This window comes from Otolemur garnettii, unplaced genomic scaffold (assembly GCF_000181295.1).
Source record: "Otolemur garnettii isolate 467f Iridium unplaced genomic scaffold, OtoGar3 scaffold00062, whole genome shotgun sequence".
Lineage (NCBI taxonomy): Eukaryota > Metazoa > Chordata > Mammalia > Primates > Galagidae > Otolemur > Otolemur garnettii.
Genome location: NW_003852457.1, coordinates 859,668 through 878,934, shown reverse-complemented (window position 1 = coordinate 878,934; position 19,267 = coordinate 859,668). Strand labels below are relative to the sequence as shown.

Sequence of the window (19,267 nt, the reverse complement as noted above, 5' to 3'; positions counted from 1 at the left end):
AACTCTTTAAGTGATCTTCCTGTGTCAGCTTCTCAGAGCGCTAGGATTATAGGTGCAAGCCACCATGCCTGGCCCTTATTAGCTAGTCTCTTGAATAGAATTAATTTTCATGCTGAGTTTTGTTCCTTTTCAACAATTTAGGATTGAATGCTTGTTAGCATCAGTCTTTCAACATAAGGAAGGAGCTCAAGTGAGATGTTAAATGGCCAATAATGTGACCTTCTTCGTCTTCTTTTTTTTTGAGATAGTTTCACTTTGTCAGAAACTATCAGAGTACCACGGCTCACAGCAACCTCAAACTCCTGGACTTTAGTGATTCTGTTGCCTCAGCCTCTCAAGTACCTGGGACTACAGGTGCCTGCCACAATGCCTGGCTATTCTGACAGACAGGGTCTCGCTCTTGCTCAGGCTGGTCTTGAACCCATGAACTCAGACAATCCACCTGCCTCGGCCTCTCCGAGTGCTAGGATTACAGGTGTAAGCCACCGTGCCTGGCTGTAATGTGACCTTCTTGCTGAGGAACTGAAGAACACCTGACAAGCACTACTGGCAGAGCCTACTGAGCAGCTCTGCTGGGAAATGCCCAGCCTTCACACACTGCTAACTGGAAAACCTTTGAAGTCCTAGATCTTGAGGCTGATGGAATTTTATAGCACAGATTGGGAAAAATTCCTGACACAGTTATTCCATAATGTGCATCTTGGAGCTAAGTGATGACAGTTTCATGAGAACACAGAATTGTGATTAAGGTTGGTGTTGCACTCTATTCAAAGAAGCTTGTCAGGGAAAGATCTAGAAAACATTTAACATACTTTTATTCTAAAATTGAGTGCTGCATTACATAGAAAAATGTTTAAAAGGTTTTAAGATAAGTGTTGACAGTTGTAGCCATGTATGTGTGACTAGATGTCAACTCGTGGTTTCATCAGGCACAGTATTTATTTTAAACAGACACACCTTTAATTAAAGTGCTGTTTTCATTATATTAGATCTTGACTGTTCCTCCATGGTCTATGCTGATCAAGTCCAAGTGGAAATCCTGACAGAACAATTTAAATTACTTTTCTCCAAACACGAGGGAATATTTCTAGCAGGCTTTAAATGTATTTGGAATAATCATAAAGAGAATTTTAGGCATTCCTCCCCGTAACTCTCAGAAGAAAAAAAAATCTTGCTTCAACAAGCTTTATGTGACTATGGAAACTTTCATAATCATGCAACAACAAAAATCCAGCAAATGACAAGTTGTGTATAACAGTTAATATGTGTGCATATTTCTTTAGGTCCCAGGGAGTTTGGCTTACTACTAAAAACCCTGTATCAGTAATGGGGCAAAAAACTTTTGTACCTGAATAAGAATTCTGGGTTGTTCATTGATCACATATGTTAATAATCTTAGCTAAAATGTTCACTTTCTTATGGAATAGATTATTCTGTGCCATATGACAAATATTGGTAAGTACAGATAACTTAGGACATAAACATTGTGGTCCATGCACATGAAAATTTGAAATCAAATTCTGGTGAAAACTTAGGCCAATGCTTACCGGGCCCTGGAGACTTCCATCCTCCCTGTCGAAGCTGCCTCGAGAGAGCCGCACATCAGGTTTCTAATGAAAATAAAACAAATTCAAAACAGTCTGATGTTGATTAGAAAATTACTGACAAATTCTGTATTATATTCCTTTTATATTTTATAACACAATTGTCCTCTGAAGGAGAAGAGTTAAAAGTTCCCCAATTTCAAAAAATTCTCAAAACCCAGTGATGAGGAGTGGGGGTCAGTGGCCTTGGGAAGGGCTCCATTGCCCTGCACCCTGTGCAGGGAAACCTGTCCTTTTCCTCCCTCTGAGCAGCGTGGCCTTCTTCACTGAGAGAGCCCCAACACAGGACAAAAACAGCAGGCACTTTTGCCTCCTGGTAGACCCAGACTTCTGTGGATTTGGCTCTCTCACCAAAACAGCAAATATGTGAGATTGTAGAAATCAAAGAGAAAAATCTGGATTTAACGTAAGCATTCACAAACTTAACTAATACCAGAATAAACAAAGTAGGTTACCTAGGTTTACAGTGAAGGAGCTGGGAAGAAGGCTTTTTCTGTATGAAAACTCCACCCTATGGTCCAGAAAACTAGGTAGGCTTTGGGCAGCCTTCAGCCAGCCATGCTGACTCTTGCCTCCCTTTGCCCATGCACAGTGGCCACACATTCTGCCTAGAAAACAACTCCTCCCTCCACGAGAACCAGCTACATATCACTTATCTGAGGCTCCTCCTCTTCAAGCAGAACTGGTCACATCTTTGTGCCGCCTTACAGCGATCTCTACATTGGCACAGATCACACAGTAATTCTAATACTTTCCTCATTAGACAAAGAATGGTATCTGCTTTGTCTCTTTATCTCCTATTTCCTGTCCCTGACCAGGGCTAGGCACCAAGTTCACAATCCACAAGCACTTCTTGGGTGGGTAATGTAGAAATGAGCTTCATCTCTTTTTCCCAATTCTAGTGGGGTGGCCCAAGTCCCTTCATAGTACCAGCTTCTCAGTTTCTCTGCCTCCACCTTTGAGCACCTCTAATTAAATTGCTGTTTTTATTATATTAGATCCTGACTGTTCCTCCATAGTCTATGGTGATCAAGTCCAAGTTCTTCACTGTGGCACTGAAGGCCTCATGGGCCCTGGGTCAGTTGTGGTGGGAAGTTGGTGAAGGACACACTCACCATGAAGATTAGAGCGACCCTTTGATGGCTGAGAGGTAAACTTCCTTCCCTGCACTGTCCTTTGCCTACTCCCCCCACCCTCTTTATTTTCCTCCAAGCATGGCACAGTGGTGCCTGGAATGTAGTGGGCCCTCAAAAAATGCCTGAGGTCTGAGCATAGGTGCTACAAGGAAACGGGTGAAGGAGTTACTGACAGTTAATCAGAGAGGGTCCCCAGTAACAGCTGTTAACCATCCTTAGGGTTGTCACAAGGAAAAGCATGAAACCTCTGTGTTGCCCTGCAATACTAGGCAGACTTCAGCTTATTTATAATAATCTCTGATAATCAGAGATCCTGAGATGGACTGGACAGCACTCAGAAAGGGAGCAGAGTAAGTGGAGGGCAAAAAGCACATCTTACCTGTTATCTGTTCATTCAACAGAATTTATATAAGCTTAATGTGTACCAGTCTGATTCCTTAGAGCACGGCACAGTTCCTGGTTGGCACATGGCCCTCACTCAACAAGCTGTTGTACAATGAATTAACTTCCAAGCAAAAGACATTCCCCTTACTAGAAAAATAATAGCTAAATACAGGTAAAAAATGACCTAAATCGTCAATGCATGTTAAGAAAGAAAGCACACTTCTATGATGTATGACAGAACTCAGTCCATAAGTAAACCAAAGAAGTCTTATACAGATATTTCTGAATTCTGAAGGGCATAACTTAAACAACTTTAAAGGATAAAACACTGTACTGTGTTTATATGCGCTATAATACGAGGAAGTAATAATTTTAAAAAGGAATTCTTCCTCCCAATGTTAGTAATACATAAATCCCATGCCACACGGGGAACTCAAGCCAGAGGCATGAAGCTGGCAACTGCTGCAAAAAGGACTGTCCCAGAAGGCATCCCCAGCAGTGACTGGGTAGGAAAGTTAAAGAGGTAGGTAGTCCCTGACTCAAGGGCAGAATCTTCTGACAGGCAGGCGAGAAAACAGGGCCAACATATCCCCACTGGTAATTGAGGAAGGTCATGGAGGCTTGCTCCAGCCCTCCAGCATAGAGTGCTGAGGCAGCTCTGTGCAGGAAGCCGTCCTCAGCACCAGACACAGTGAAGACAAAGATGCCTAAACACGATGGACTTTGAGAAAATGTGCCCGAGAAGACCAGACTTCAGACCGACAAGTCACAGAACATTACTCAGTGTGAGTACCAAGGTCAGGAAACACTCTGGGCAGGACCACAGAACCAAACAAGCCTAAGGAGACTCCAGAGACAGACAAGTGATACAGCTCACAATGGAGAAGTTCTCTGGGAAGGACGTCAAGTGAACGACTGAGGAAGCACGGCTAGAGCCTGCAGGTCAGCAGCACTGTGTCGCTGTCAACGTCCTGATGTTGACAACTGGGCTCCCTTTCAGGAAATTCATGTCGCCCCATTTAGTAGTGAAGAGCACGATATTTGATGGTTAGTTTCAGGACCTATACCAACTTCAACCTTTATAAGCTGTGTAACCTGGGTCTCAATTTTCTTTATCTCTAAAATGGAATAGTAATTGTAACTGTTACATAGGATTGTTAGAGGATGAAATGAGTTAATACTGGCACAGTATTAAGTCAGCACCACATAAGTATTAAAATAAAGTTCTCCTATTGGAAGTTTGGGTCATTTTTAAAAAACCTCAATTATACAAATAGGTTGTAGATAAATACTTTTGTATGAAAATCTTTGACTAAATCTCTGATTGTTTCCCAGGGACAGATTTCTAAGAAAAGAATTATTGAGTCAAAGGGTTTGGACATTTTGGAAAATTCCCGGCATAAGTTTCCAAATTGTTCAAAGCTGCCGGCTCGGCGCCTATAGCTCAACCGGCTAAGGCGCCAGCCACGTACACCTAAGGTGGCGGGTTCGAATCCCCAGCCCGGACCCGCCAAACAACAATGACGGCTGCAACCAAAAAATGGCCGGGCGTTGTGGCGGGCGCCTGTGGTCCCAGCTACTTGGGAGGCGGAGGCAGGAGACTCGCTTGAGCCCAGGAGTTGGAGGTTGCTGTGAGCTGTAATGCCACGGCACTCTGCCCAGGGGGACAGCTTGAGGCTCTGTCTCAAAAAAAAAAAAAAAAAAAGAAACAAAGCTGCCTGGACATGTACCTGTGTCAGGAGAAGCGGAGAACACAGTCTTCTCTCACTGTACCCTAGCAGCCCTGTGTTACCATTCTAAAACTCTCTGCCAATTCTTAAATGCTGTATATGGTTGTAATTTTCCCCTCCTCTCTTTTCCCAGTTGGGCATTTCTGTTTCTTATCATTAGATGTTAAGCCCCATGAAGTCAGAGGCTGTAGAGCTGCTGGTGCCACTACAACATCTGCCACCAGGCAGGACACTGGACAGACAGTGGGAGGACACGAACACTCCCGGCATTCTGCCTGGGACCTGACTGCCCCTGCCCTTTGGCAAGGCACTTGACCTCTCCAGACTCACTCCTGCACACACCTCAGATGGTTACTATCAGAATTAAGGAAGTGCTCAGCAGCACCATACACAGAGTGGTTGTGCATAAGTGCTGAAGGAATGCTTCAATGAAAACTAAGGCAGGAGAAATATTTTGTGGATGAGAAACTTAAGCTTAGAGAGAAGATGAGTTGTATCAGGCAGACAGTTGTTAAACAGTAAAGGCAGGCTTCAGTCAGTCAACAGATAGGAAGTACCTTCTGTGTGCAGGGAGTATTTTAATTTTTTTTTTAGAGAAAGAGTCTCATTTTGTCGCCCTCGGCAGAGTGCCATGGCATCACAGCTCAGAGCAAACTCTAGCTCTTGGGTTTAGGCGATTCTCTTGCCTCAGTCTCCTGAGTAGCTGGGACTACAGGCGCCCGCCACAATGCTCGGCTATTTTTTGTTACAGTTTGGCTGGGGCCGGGTTTGAACCCACCACCCTTGGTATATGGGTCCAGTGCCCTACTCACTGAGCCACTGGCACCGCCCTACTTCCTTTTTTATATGGTAAAAAAAGCAACTCATATTTACTGTATATAGAGTAGGGAACTGTGGTTCATGTACATGCACTTTCGTAAATTATCTACTTTTATTTCCATATAAATCCCATGAAATGACTTTCTTATTTATTTATTTTTTTTGGAGACAGAGCCTTAAGCAAGTCTCCTGCCTCTGCCTCCCAAGTAGCTGGGAACACAGGCACCCGCCACAACGCCTGGCTATTTTTTTTTAGTTGCAGCCATCGTTTGGTGGCCCAGGCTGGATTCGAACCCGCCACCTTATGTGTATGTGGCTGGCGCCTTAGCCACTTGAGCCACAGGCGCTGAGCCAAAATGACTTGCTTATTATGCACAATTCCCTAATGGGATATTTTCCTAAAGACAGGGTTTTGATTTTGAAATGATGTTCTGTGAATGAAAAGACATAGTCAATCTTTTTACTTTTCTTTTTTTGTGAGACCGAGCCCCACTGTGTCGTCCCAGGCATGAGTGCCGTGATGTCACAGCTCACAGCAACCTCAAATTCCTGGGTTTAAGTGATCCCCTAGCCTTTGCCTCCTGAGTAGCTGGGACTATAGGTGTCTGCCACAATACCTGGCTAGTTTTCTATTTTTAGTAGAGATGGGGTTTCACTCTTGCTCAAGCTGGTCTCAAACTCCTGAGCTCAAGTGATTCTCCTGCATTGGTTTCCCAGAGTGCTGGGATTATAGGTGTGAGCCACCACACCCAGCCAAAGTGCAAATTTCTTAAGTATAAAGCTCAACACATTTTTATACATAGTACATGTACACGATCATAAAACACACTGTTCAGATGAAGACAACAGAACAGGTACCCACCAAGTTTCTATGTGCCCTCATCAGCTGGTACCTGCCTCCCCAGAGGATCATGTGCTGACTTACAGGATCACAGGTGACTCCTGCCTGTCTCTGAACTTGACATAAATTGGACTTTATATAAAATATAAACTCTCCTGTGTCTGGCATCATTTGTGATCATTAAGGAAGATTCGTTTGTTGATTGTGTGTGGTTACACAAGGTCAGACAATTAAATTCATGAACTCATCCTAGCACTACATACCTCACTGCTGAATATCAGTACAGTTACCAGATGGCCAAGGGGAGTACCTGGAAGGTGCCCACAGTCATATTCAGCAATAAGTATGCAGCACTTTCTTTAGGATGAATTCATGAAGGGTCCCACCTCCTAGATGTTCTTTTGTTACTGCTGTGCAGTATTCCACTGCATGAATATTTGTCCATTTTGCTGTTAATGGGAAAGGAGATCATTTCCAGTTCCTGGCTGCCCCCAATCCAAGCTCTTACGAGCACTGTGACAAGCTGGCACAAGCCAGAAGAGCAACTGCCGGATCCACGCCGGCAGGTTCTCCCCAGGAGCACATGCGAGCTCTGGCTGGTCACAGCTTAGGAAGGCCCTGCTTGAAGTTCTGGGGACATAGAAATAAGACAGCTCAGTTCCAGACTTTAATCTCACACTGGTATTGCTCTAGAGAACTTTAAATTTAAGGCTTCCAACTCCAAGTCCTGGCTCTCTTGATGATCCACACTACTGTCACACGTGGAACCTGGCATGAAAGGAAGAGCAGGGCTGTGTCCTCGCCCAGTAGCAGACACGGGAAGCGCAGCTGTTTTCTGACAGACAGCCTCTTGCGACTGCCCTCTCTACACTCTTAAAGTTTATCTTTCATTCCGATTGGGTCTGCTATGTAAAGAGGAAAAATGCTGGACTATTTCTCAGAACACAAAGTAAGCTTTATATAAACAGGATTTTCTCATTTTAAAGTTAAAATCTTACTTTTAACATAGTAAATAAGAAAATTACTGTGCATATAGTAACAAAAAGAAAAAAGTAGGCTTGGTGCCTGTAGCTCAGCAGCTAGGGCACCTGCCACAGACACCGGGGCTGGAGGGTTTGAAACCGACCCAGGCCTGCCAAACAATGACAACTATAACCAAAAAATAGCTGGGTGTTGTGGTGGGTGCCTGTAGTCCCAGCTACTTGGGAGGCGGAGGCAAGAGAACTGCTTAAGCCCAAGAGTTTGAGGTTGCTGTGAGCTGTGATACCATGGCACTCTACCCAGGGGAACGTAGTAAGACTCTGTCTCCAAAAAAAACAGAAAGAAAAGAAAGAAAAGAAAAGAAAGGAAGAAAGAAAGAAGTCATAAAGTTACTCTTATTTTTAAGCAATGTCCAATAGGAAAGAAAGTCTTTTCCATAGACTGACCAAGTCTTGGTTCTGACCAAGACTAACAGCACTCTCTGGCAAATAGGTCAGTCTGCAAGACAGCTTTTATAGCTGTGGACCCACAGGCATGGAGTTGTCTTGGAAGGAGCAATATCTGAACTGGGGACAAGAAAAGGGATTGCAGTGTAACACAGAGCATCTGCTATGGACAAGAGAAGGGACTGCAGTGTAACACGGAGCATTCTTTTGTTACTGCTGTGCAGTATTCCACTGCATGAATAATTTATCCATTTTGCTATTAATGGGAATGGAGATCATTTCCAGTTTCTGGCTGTCTTGGCCCACATACTGTGGGCCATGTGACAATGGGCAGGGGTCTCCAGGCGGCCTCCAGGAAACAGTCTGGGTGGGGCTGTCATGCTAATAGAGAGAGCTGGAAGAGGGACTCCTGAACCAGCAGAGGAGGCAGTAAATGATGCAGCCATAACAATGTGAGTTCTCAGAACGGAGTGCATTCAGTGGACACCTGTCTGATCTAGAAAAAACTGGGGCAACATTATTGACAAAGCTAAATTTCAGGTAAGAACAGAAGCTGGGTGCACAGCTGACTTTCCGGAAGTTCTACCCTGGTCCCTCAGGAACCAGAAGAAACGCAAACAGATGGTGAAGGTGAGCATCTCTGGACACTTTATGTAGTAATTTACAACAGCAAGTTTTGGGCTATTGGTGTTTGTAATAAAAGGGTTAAGCTTGTGTTTTGTGAAGTATTTTTAAAAATTTCTTTGTTAAGTAATTTGATTTTAAAGTTTTAGTTTATAAGAGTTTGATGTAAAAGCATTTGGAAAAAGATACAAACTGGCCCTTCTATGCAGCTTGACGAGGCCTGCACTGGAAAGCCCCTCCGCCCTGGGGACTGCCCCTCCAGCAGATGCAGCATCCTTGCAGAACACAGCCCTTTCAGACGACCCACCTGATGCCTCACTGCTAAAAATAACCAATTTAAGGACGCTAACAATAGCAAAACTTTATCAATAATAATTTCGACGAAGAAAAATCCAGTTCCTGAGTGATGCCTGCAATGCTCCCTTGCAAAATCCCTTCAAAAGTGGCTAAAATATCTCAATCTATGAGATTAGTCTTCACAGGAGTGGGTGAAGGTGTTCTGGGACCATCCACGGGAACTTTCCATCATATGAGGTGTTTTAGGCTCCAGAAAATTCTCATCAATGTACTTGCTGTGGCTGCTCTGGAGATAGAAACAGAGAGAGCTAAAAGCCCTCTGAAAGATGAACAGTGCACCCCACTCCCTCCACTACTCTCATAAGCAAGCACACTATTCACCCCAACCTATGATGGAGGTACTGTCTGTACTCCACAGAGGTAATTTGCTCAAGGTTGAGGAGTAAGGGGCAGGTGCCAGGAACCAAGTCTCAGTTGGGGATACCAGAGTGTGACTAGCACATCCTCCTCCTTGTTCTGTGCAGCTGGACTCTGAGGTGGCCCCAGACATATGGGATCTCTCACCGTTCAGCAGTGAGCCCAATGGCAACAAGCATGTCAAGAAGCACTTTACAGACAAATGGCTGTGACTGCAGCAGCCATTTGCTGTGCACTTTCCAGCGGGATAAGCCTTCTCAGCACACCACCCCACTGAGCCCTCACTGCTGCTTTGTTAACAACAGGACTGTAGTCCTTGCCATTCAGATGTGGAAATGATCTGGGAGAACACATCACTGAATGATGACTTTCCATGGAAATGTGTAACAACCTGCCTGGCAGAAACTCCACTGGAAACAGGCGCAGCCACCAGGTCTCACTACCAGTGACTCAGACACTGACCAAGGAGGAAGAAAGACAGACCAGGATATTTTCTGAAGGTCATTATGTGCGTGTCAACCAAGGCCACTTTTCTTTGCTATAAAACCATGACCCTTCCCCCACCGCAACTTTAGAACAGCTTGTAAACTAGTTTATCACTGTAACCTGCAAGTTGTCATCCCCAGCACGCAGGACAGGTGCTGAGTGGGCTAGAGGGTCAAGCATTGGAAAGGCCTCCTGAGAGGGGAGAGGTCTTACCTGGGCTTGAGCATGAGAACCTGAGGGCATGGGGACGGGCAGAGCAGTGAGTAGTGTCAGAGCTCCCTTAGGTGTGGCACACACTCTCTAGGGTGGGTTTCTGATGACTCCCAGCTGACTCCCCTTCCACTCCTTCATTGTTTTGTCACCTCCCTGGGGGCACCCAGACACTGATGGGTGTGGCTCTAAAGACCCAGCTCCCTCCCTTGGCTCAATGGGCCCAGCGCCACTACTTTCCTCACCCTTCCCAGTAAACCTGCTGCCTGCGTATCTCTCTCCAAGTCTGTCTGGGGAATCCAACCTGAGCCACACGTGTGCCTCTGGGGATGGAAAAGTCCTGCACACGGACCTGAGCAGTGGTTACAGGGACATATGCAAAGGTAAGGAAAGGATTCATTGAGCTGTGGACTTCAAATGTAAGAACATCAATTAAAAAAGAGAAGAGGACAGATGGCCTCTTGACATACAGCTTTGACAATGACCTGATGGATCTAAAAGCAGGTGGCCTGGCCTGGCACCTACCAATAGCTCTGGGCCTAGCTCACATCAGAGGCTGAGGCAGAGTAACCAAATGCTTGCAAGCAGAAGACAGCACTGAAACAAACACAGCATCAACAAGACCATGGTTGGGTGTCATTACCACTGTTAGAGTCGCTTTACCAAATGAAGGATATACCCAGAGGCACAGCTGCACCAAGACAGCTTCTCAATTTCACCTCAGCTAAGGACGCCCAAGACGCTTTCTCACTCTACACCCTTGCCAGGTTTCTTATCTGCAGACCCAGCTGCCAAGTTGTCCCAGTGCTGACGTCTGAAAACTTGGATCTCTAGCCCCACCCTCCACCCTGGGCTCTGCTCCTTACACCCACCTGCCTCCTCCATATCCCACTTGTGTATCTCATAGGTCTAAACTTGAAGTTATCATGTTTTCCTGAAATGAACCCCTCATTTCTGAATTTCCATCTCATTTGGTGGCACACTGTAACTTTTGGTGACACCAGTGCTAGATGTCCTATCTCAGATTCCTCCTTCCTCTTGACTTCCTACCAACTCACTAAATCTAATCCCTTTTAAGTTTGCCCCTTTCCCATCCCAGTCTGTCTCCTCTACCTCAGGCCCCTGCCACGGGTCTCTGGATTTCCAGCCTTGTGTTCTGCCTATGGTAGTACCTACTTCAAACCTTCAAGGTATCCCTAGGACTAAGATCAGAGAGCGATCCCAGGACAACAAGAGGGGTTGTGTTATCACTGTAAGTCTCAGCTCCTCTAGATTTGATGCAATTCTGAGTTTTATAATAAGTTCCCCAGTGATTTTTATGCACATTAAAATTTATTTTAAGCTACTCATTTATAGAATAATTATAATATCTACTTTCCCAGGGTTCATGCAACATCTATTTTTATTTTTCATTCAGCAAACACTCAGATGCCTAACAATGCCTGATGCTGTGTGATGGTTCATTCAACAAATACTGAGCCTGACTGCTGATGAGGGGAAAATGGGCAGTGTGATGCTTACTTGCTGGTGGTAAGTGAGATGTTGTCACACAGTGAGAAGCATATGGAAGAAAATAAAGCAGGACACAGGCAGTTAAGCCATAGCTCTTGTCCTCAATAAGCTCACACTTTGGCAGAGAAAGAAAGGACGAAGGACAGCACACTCTACTACAGTAAGTCCACTCGAGCATCATGCTTGCTGCTTGATAAGGTGCTGCTGGCATCTAGTGAGCACAGCCAAGGATGCTGCAAAACACCCCTACTAGTCACAGGACAGTTTCCTACAACTGCCCAGCCCTAAATGTCAACAATGCTCTGTTAGAGAAACCTTGCTATAAAGAAAGGTATCATCTTTGAGGTGACACAGAGGGGTCTTTCAAAGATGAAAAGAGATTCTTCAGGCAGAGTCCAGGGGCATGGGGAGCTGGAGATGAGGAGTCCAGGCACACACAGCAGTATAAGAAAAGGCATGAGTTAAGCAACATCTGTTTCCCCAGTACTAACAGCTTTCTGTAAGCCAGGCACTGAGGACTAAATGACAAATAGCAAAGATACAGTCTGTGGTGCCTGCCTCTGTAGGGCTTTCGGCATGCTAGGGAAAATAAACAAACAACACAACGCTATCTTATGAGCATTAAGGAAGGCATCTATTGGCCAGCATGGCAGTTCACACCTACAATCCTGGCACTACAGGAGGCTGAAGCAGGAGGATCACTTACGCTCAACCAGCCCAAGCAAGAGACTGATCTCCATCTCTACAAAAATAGCAGTTAGCCGGTGTGGTGTTGCTCAAAAGAGACTGAGGCAGGAGGATCACTTTAGCCCAGGAATTTGAGGTTATAGTGAGCTATGACGACACCACAGCACTTGAGCCAGGATGACAGAGCAAGAAAGAAAGGTACTTGCCATGTGGAAATTGTCTCCATGTAACCACAGCCTCTAATTTGGCACTGGGTAGGCTATCCCAGAGGTCACCCAACAGAAAGGCTTATTAAGACTCTTATTAATGCTCAAATCACATTAAGTTAAGGAAAAAACCCACACACAGTGAGAAGAGAACCAGACAGGCTAGGAAAGATGTAGGGTAGGTGACAAGCGGGTGGACAGGCCACACTGGAGTCCTGGGCTGTACAATGTCCACAGGTTTTTCTCTGTTACTTCTGACCTCCTTTTTCATCTGCAATAGTAGTTCTTACATGGGCACCATTCTGTCTCCAGGGAACACTTCAGATATTTCTGGTTGTTGTAACTTGGAGAGGATAGTCCTGCCACCTGGCAGGTAGACCCAGGAAGGCTGCTAGATATCCTACAATGTCCACGATAGTAAGAAATACCTGGATGAAATGCCAGTCGTGCCAAGGCAGAGAAGCCCCGGTCTTTAAGTAACACAAACACTTTGTTGGTTTATGTTTCATACCTTACCTTCTATGTTTAATACATTTAATTTATGGTTTCTATGTCTCCCAAGCTAACCAGTAACCCATAATCTATACCTGACACAGTCTAATTGTATTCTGCAACAGAAATTGACTATCCTCCCATAATATAGCAAAAGTGCATTTGAGCTGGGTATGGCTCATGCCTTAATCCCAGCACCCTGGAAGGCAGAGGTAGGTGGATTGCCTAAGCTCACAGATTTGAGACCACCCTGAGCCAGAGGGAGACCCTGTCTCTAAAAGTAGCTGGGTATTGTGGTGAGCGCCTGTAGTCCCAGCTACTTGGAAGGCTGAGGAAAGAGGATCACTTGAGCCCAAGAGCTAGAGGTTGCTGGGAGCTATGACACCACAACACTCTACCAAGAGGGACAAAGTGAGAGAAAGAAGGAGGGAGAGGTGGGGAAAGGAAGAAGAGAGAGAGGGAAGGAGCGAGGAGGTAGGGTCTTGGTGTGTGCCACACCTTTCGGGGGCAAGACACAATTGTAAGAGGGTCTTTACCTAACAAATGCAATCACTATAACCTGGTTCTTGTACTCTCAACGAATCCCCAACAATTAAAAAAAAAAACAAACTAAAATTTAAAGAAAACAAAAAATGCATCTGAATACTATGAAAACACACCAAAAAAGCACTTGAGATTGTGGACGAAGCAGAGTACAAGAATAGGCTTTAAGAAGGAAATGAGATTTAGGCTGAGGCCAAAGAGCAAGAGTGGGAGTAGGCAGTGAAGCAGGGAGCATTACCTAAGCTGCCAAGCAGGCAGAAGGTGTAGGCTCTTCTGGAGAACCGAGGGTGGGGCCCTGTGGGGGAGCTGACCTGGGACAGTGGCTGTCACCCTGTGGCAGCCACTGGTGGGTTTTAGGTTAAAGAAGGACACTCAGAACTACTGCTGAGGCTGTTCCTTCTGCATAAATAGCTTGGAAGGGGACACATTCTGGAGACCCCAGTTTAAAAAGCCTAAAGTGGAGCACTCACCTTTGCCTGACCCCAGCTTTGAACCCTTCTCCTGTCCCGTTGCCTGGCTCGGTGGAGTCATGGCTTACCCAACCGATCACGGCCAAGAAAGCATACCCCAAGCCTAGACTCTGCACAGCTTCCGTCCTCACATGCTCTCAATGCCCAGCGGCCTCCATACAGTTCCCCAGTCCTCCTCCTGCCTCTCCTAGGACTTCCTCCACACTGAAAAGGATGTAATATTCCTAAAAGAACAAGTGGCTATCACTACTTAAAAGGCTTTTGATGGTTTCCCACTGCATTAAAAGGAAAAAAATCCAGGTCCCCTCACCCCACTGGGAGCTGCCTCCCTCTCCTGCCTCAGCCATGCTCTCCGCTGTAGTAGGACTTCTGAACTTGCTGCTTCCCTTGGGTTGGAATGTACTTCCTTCTCTTTCCTCATTCTTCTGACTTGTGTATGTACCAGGGGTTCTTTTTCAGACTACCTACTTTCCCTCTCTACTCACTGTTTTCACGACAGCAGTTCTGGTCGATGACCTGCATTTTAAGCCTTTCCCCTCTTCTCTCCCGACTAGAACATAAGCCCCACGAGCTGGGGGTGCATCTGTCTTATGTACTCTTGTAGCTCTGGAGTCCAGGGCTGGGGCAAAAGAGGTGCTTGGTAAATACCTGTGGGAGGCACAGCCGAGAAAGGCTGAGATGTGCACACGGCTGCACAGGGACAGGAAGAGGTGCAACAGAGGATAGATTTACACAGTGCTTAAGGAACAGAACCAACAGGCCGTGATGCCTTCGTGAGTGAGAAAGAAGGTACAGAAGGGACATCATTTCAGGTGCTATCTTGGGAGGTCACAGAAATCACACAAGGAAAGGCAAATCTGGGCTACAGCATTACAAATTTAGTTTTGGGCATGCTTATTTTGAGGTGCTCATAAAATGGCCAAATAAGGAAGACTAGAGACAAATACTCTAATCAAAGACAGGGGTGGGGATTATTCAACTCATCTTAAACCAGTATTGTTTTGATCCTCAAACCACCAATGACAAAAAATAAATCATTCTCACTTAAGAATATCAATGCTAAATCCCAAATAAAATAAACCACAACCTTAAATGAATTATTAATAATACCAGCCTGAGCCAGAACAAGACCTCATCTCTACTAAAAATAGAAAAATCAGCTGGGCACAGTGGTGCATACCTGATGTCCCAGCTATACAGGAGACTGAGGCAGGAGGAGTACTTGAGCTCCAGAAGTTTGAGGCTGCAGTGAGCTATGATAATGCCAGTGCATTCTAACCTAGGGAACAAAGCGATACTTTTGTCTTAAAAAAAAAAAGCTGTATGGGAGAAATCCAGAAAGTTGTGAACAAACAAACACTCCAAGGGTGACCTACAGGTAGTATCATGTGGACTCGACACAGCACTAAATAGAATCCCTGTGAGATAATTTATCCAAATGTAAGAATAGATTATGAACATAATTTGGAAGCTCTCCGGAGTGCTGGGATGTCCTACACAGAGTGTGGGTTACACAGGCTTCTATGCATCCAAACTGACCCAACTGTGTATGTAACCTATGTGGTTCACTATATGTGAACAACCTCAAAGAAGAAAAAAACCAACAACCATGGACCAGCCTTGAGAGTAAATGCACATCTTGAGCCTTCTGCTAGAATCTTTGCAGTGACTGTGCTCTGCTCTGCTCACATCTGCCTAGGACTCAGGAGGTAGTCTCATAACCCCTCGACGTTACCCACAAACTTCCCTCTGCTACAGGGTATTTCCCGAGCCTGTGTTCCCTGCAAATTCCAATTTCTCCTTTCAGCCTTGGCTCAGATGCCTCCTCCAAGGGCCCCCAGACCTATACAGGGTCCCCTTCTGTTCTTATTACACATCCTACTTTGTCAGAGCAACATCACAGCAGAGGCATTCCACACTCATCTATAGCAAACCCCTATTCAAACACAGCCACACACAGTCACTAGGACTGAAATACGTCAACACTGGTTTGGAGAATTTACATGTATAACACCTACTTTAAAAAATATAAATCAAGAGCAGCGCCTGTGGCCCAAGGAATAGGGCACTGGCCCCATATACCAGGGGTGGCAGGTTCAAGCCTGGCCCCAGCCAAAACTGCAAAAAAAATCAATCAATCAATCAATAATCAATGCTGTCTGGAAAAAGAGCTGTCTGGCAAAAAAATTAAAATAGAGAGCTAGAGAACGGCAGGCATATTCTTTTAGTATTTTTTTGAGACACTATGTTGCCCTCAGTAGAGTGTCATGGCCTTACAGCTCACAGCAACCTTCAACTGTTGGGTTTAAGTGATTCTCTTGCCTCAGCCTCCCAAATAGCTGGGACTACAGGCACCTGCCACAATGCCCTGCTATTTTTTGTTTAGCTGGCCTGAGCTGGGTTTGAACCTGCCACCTTTGGTGTATGTGGCTGGAGCTGTAACCACTGTGCTATCGGTGCCAAGCTATTCTTTTTTTATTTTTTTTATTTTTTGAGACAGAATCTCACTATGTCACTCTCAGAAGAGTGCCCTGGCTTCACAGCTCACAGCAACCTCAAACTCTTGGGCTTAAGCGATTCTCTTGCCTCAGCCTCTCAAGTAGCTGGGACTACAGGTGCCCACCACAATGCTAGACTATTTTTTTGTTGCAGTTGCCACTGTTGTTTTAGCTGGCCTGGGCAGTTCTGAACCTGCCAGCCTGGCGTATGTGGCTATTGCCCTACCCATTGAGCTATGAGCACTGCCCAGTAGGCATATTCTTACCACAGATACAATAACTAGATTATTAGCAGTAAATAATAACCACTTTTTGCAACTTGCCCTAATAGCTCAAGATCTGCTTTAAACTAAAGCAATTAAACTTATTAAATTTAAGCCTATTTATTTTTATTGAGACAAGAGTCTCACTTTGTCACTCTTAGTAGAGTACTGTGGCATTACAGCTCACAGCAGCCTGAAACTCATGGGCATAAGCAATTCTCTTGCCTCAGCCTCCCAAGTAGTTGGGACTATAGGCACCTGCCATAACATCCAGCTATTTTTTAGAGACGGGGGTCTCGCTCTTGCTCAGTCTGGTCTTGAACTCTTGAGTTCAAGCAATCCACTCAACTCGGTCTCCCATGTGCTGGGATTAAGTTTAAATGTTGAAAGCATAAGAAAGGGGTCTTATACCTGTAATCCAAGCACTCTGAGAGGCTGAGGCAGGTGGATCACTTGAGCTCAGGAGTTCAAGATCATCCTGAGCAAGAGTGAGACCCTGTCTCTAAAAAAATAGAGGGTACTGTGGTGGTCACCTGTACTCCCAGCTACTTGGGAGGCTGAGACAAGAGGATTGTTTGAGCACAAAAGTTTGCACGAGCTATGACACCATGGCACTCTGTGGAGGGTGACAAAAGTGAGAAACTGTCTCAAAAGAGCAAAAAAACTTTTGTTCCAAAGGTAAATGACTAACAATGTCTACCAATGTTTCACATAATCTTATTGTACATATACACTGAAAAGTCTAGCTAGTGTTAAAACTCTCTGAATTCTAGACTTGACAATGCCCAGCTGTGTAACCTGGTGGACTTTGTTTTATAGATGAGGATAATAAATGGATGGTGTTCACATTCCTTCACCCTCATTTGTAAAATCTTTGAATATGTTAGTAAAACCTGATTTGAATTGATATTTTATAGTCTGCATTTGCCTGTTAATGTGAATATTTATATTCTGCTACAGAAGTATCTGTGGTTTTTACTCTGGGATACTAATGGAGTCTCATGTAACATACAATGTGCACATCATATTTGTAGAGTTAAAAAAAGTACTAAATTCTGAATCACCCCTCAAGGGTTTTGGACAAAGGACTCTGGACCTGTGTCTTCTTCAGATAGTGGCCCTGAAGATCAAATGACTGCTGATATGAGAAGACACACAGGACAGTGATCGCAACACGCTGTGTATGTGTTAGCAACACTGTGAAGGATGTGTGCTAAGCTAGGGCATGTGAGTCCTGTCTGTCAGTGACCTGAATATGGTACATACATTACATGAGGCCTAAATAAAAAATAGGTAGGAAAGAGCTCCTTCCTAGTGTGACCTACTTCCAAGTTCCCACACATGCACTGAGACTGCAGCTTGCTTGAGGCCAGCCCTAACTCATCCTGTTTGAGTGTGACTTTTACACATTTATCAATTCTGTAGACTCAGTCTGAAACTACCATGTTGTGTAATACCATTACTTGTTGATTTAAATGTTTCTGTGCCTATAAGACTTGAAGCAATTTAAGAACAGAGGTTGTAACCAACCCTCCTTGGTATCTAGTCCCTTAACCTGGAACTTAGCACAAAGTTAGCATCCAGTGAATGTTTACCGAATCAAAGCACAAGGGACCAGGTAAAGTTACTGGTTTGAGATTTTGTGGAAACAATATGAATTCTGACTTCTCTAAACCACATTTCTTTCCAGGCTACTTCAGGAATGCTGAAATAGCTATTCAGGGTTCAAGAAGGATAGGGAGTAGGCTCTCACAGGCCCTAGTGCTACAGCTGATGGCACAGCAGTGCTTGGCAGCAGGGGCCTCGAGTCTAAAAGGACGTTTGTGCCAAGTAACACACAGAGACTGCTCTGTCCCCCAGAGGCTTCTCAAGGGGGTTGTTGACAAAGGTTGGCTGAAGGACGATATCTGCCATCTCTAAGTCCAGACACAGATAGTGCACATGTCAGGAAAGCCAGGAAGGTGAGTTTGGGGAGACAAAAGGCTTTCATGTGAAAGCTCGCACTTAAGCGGGAGTTGTTTCTTTGTAAACAGTGTGGAAATGTAACAACCAAAGAGATGCTCACATCTCTGGCGCATTCATAATGCCACTACTAAAATCTTAGAAATTGAACCCTAAAAGTAAAAACCCACTCTTGCAAGTTTTAGGGACTAGATGTTAAACTAACTCTCATACTTTGGAAAGGATGATTCTAAGAAGTTTTAAAATGTGGAAGAATCTTTTCTGAAACACAATTACCAGAAACCTCTCCTCTTTCTCCAGCCAGCGCTGATCTTCTTCCATTTCCTGCTGTTGCCGGATCAGCCGCTCTTCCATCAGGTGAGTCGGCAGCACCTGACCGATCCCTCGCAGGTCCAATGCTGCAGAGTCCTGGAAGATGGGGAGAAAATACCATGTGCAGTCCCCAAAGTCGATTCAAAAGCTCTTACGTTATTTTATGTGTCTTTCAAAATAGTTAAGCAGACTCAGCGCCTGTGGCTCAAGTGGCTAAGGCGCCAGCCACATATACCTAAGGTGGCGGGTTTGAATCCAGCCCGGACCCGCCAAACAACAATGACGGCTGCAACCAAAAAATAGCCGGGCGTTGTGGCAGGCGCCTGTGGTCCCAGCTACTTGGGAGG

General features: G+C 45.0%; 1 protein-coding gene across 10 annotated transcripts in view; it reads right to left on the bottom strand.

Moving 5' to 3' along the window:
- Nucleotides 1-19,267, bottom strand: part of PTK2 (protein tyrosine kinase 2) — a 325,228-nt gene that overhangs the window by 17,161 nt on the left and 288,800 nt on the right. For all 10 annotated transcript variants that reach the window (XM_023514953.1, XM_023514950.1, XM_012807025.2 and 7 more), the window contains 2 exons: nucleotides 18,885-19,016; nucleotides 1,548-1,610 (listed from right to left, as the gene is read on the bottom strand). In XM_023514953.1, coding sequence (XP_023370721.1) covers nucleotides 1,548-1,610; nucleotides 18,885-19,016 — 195 coding nt within the window. The remainder of the gene's footprint in view (nucleotides 1-1,547; nucleotides 1,611-18,884; nucleotides 19,017-19,267) is intronic.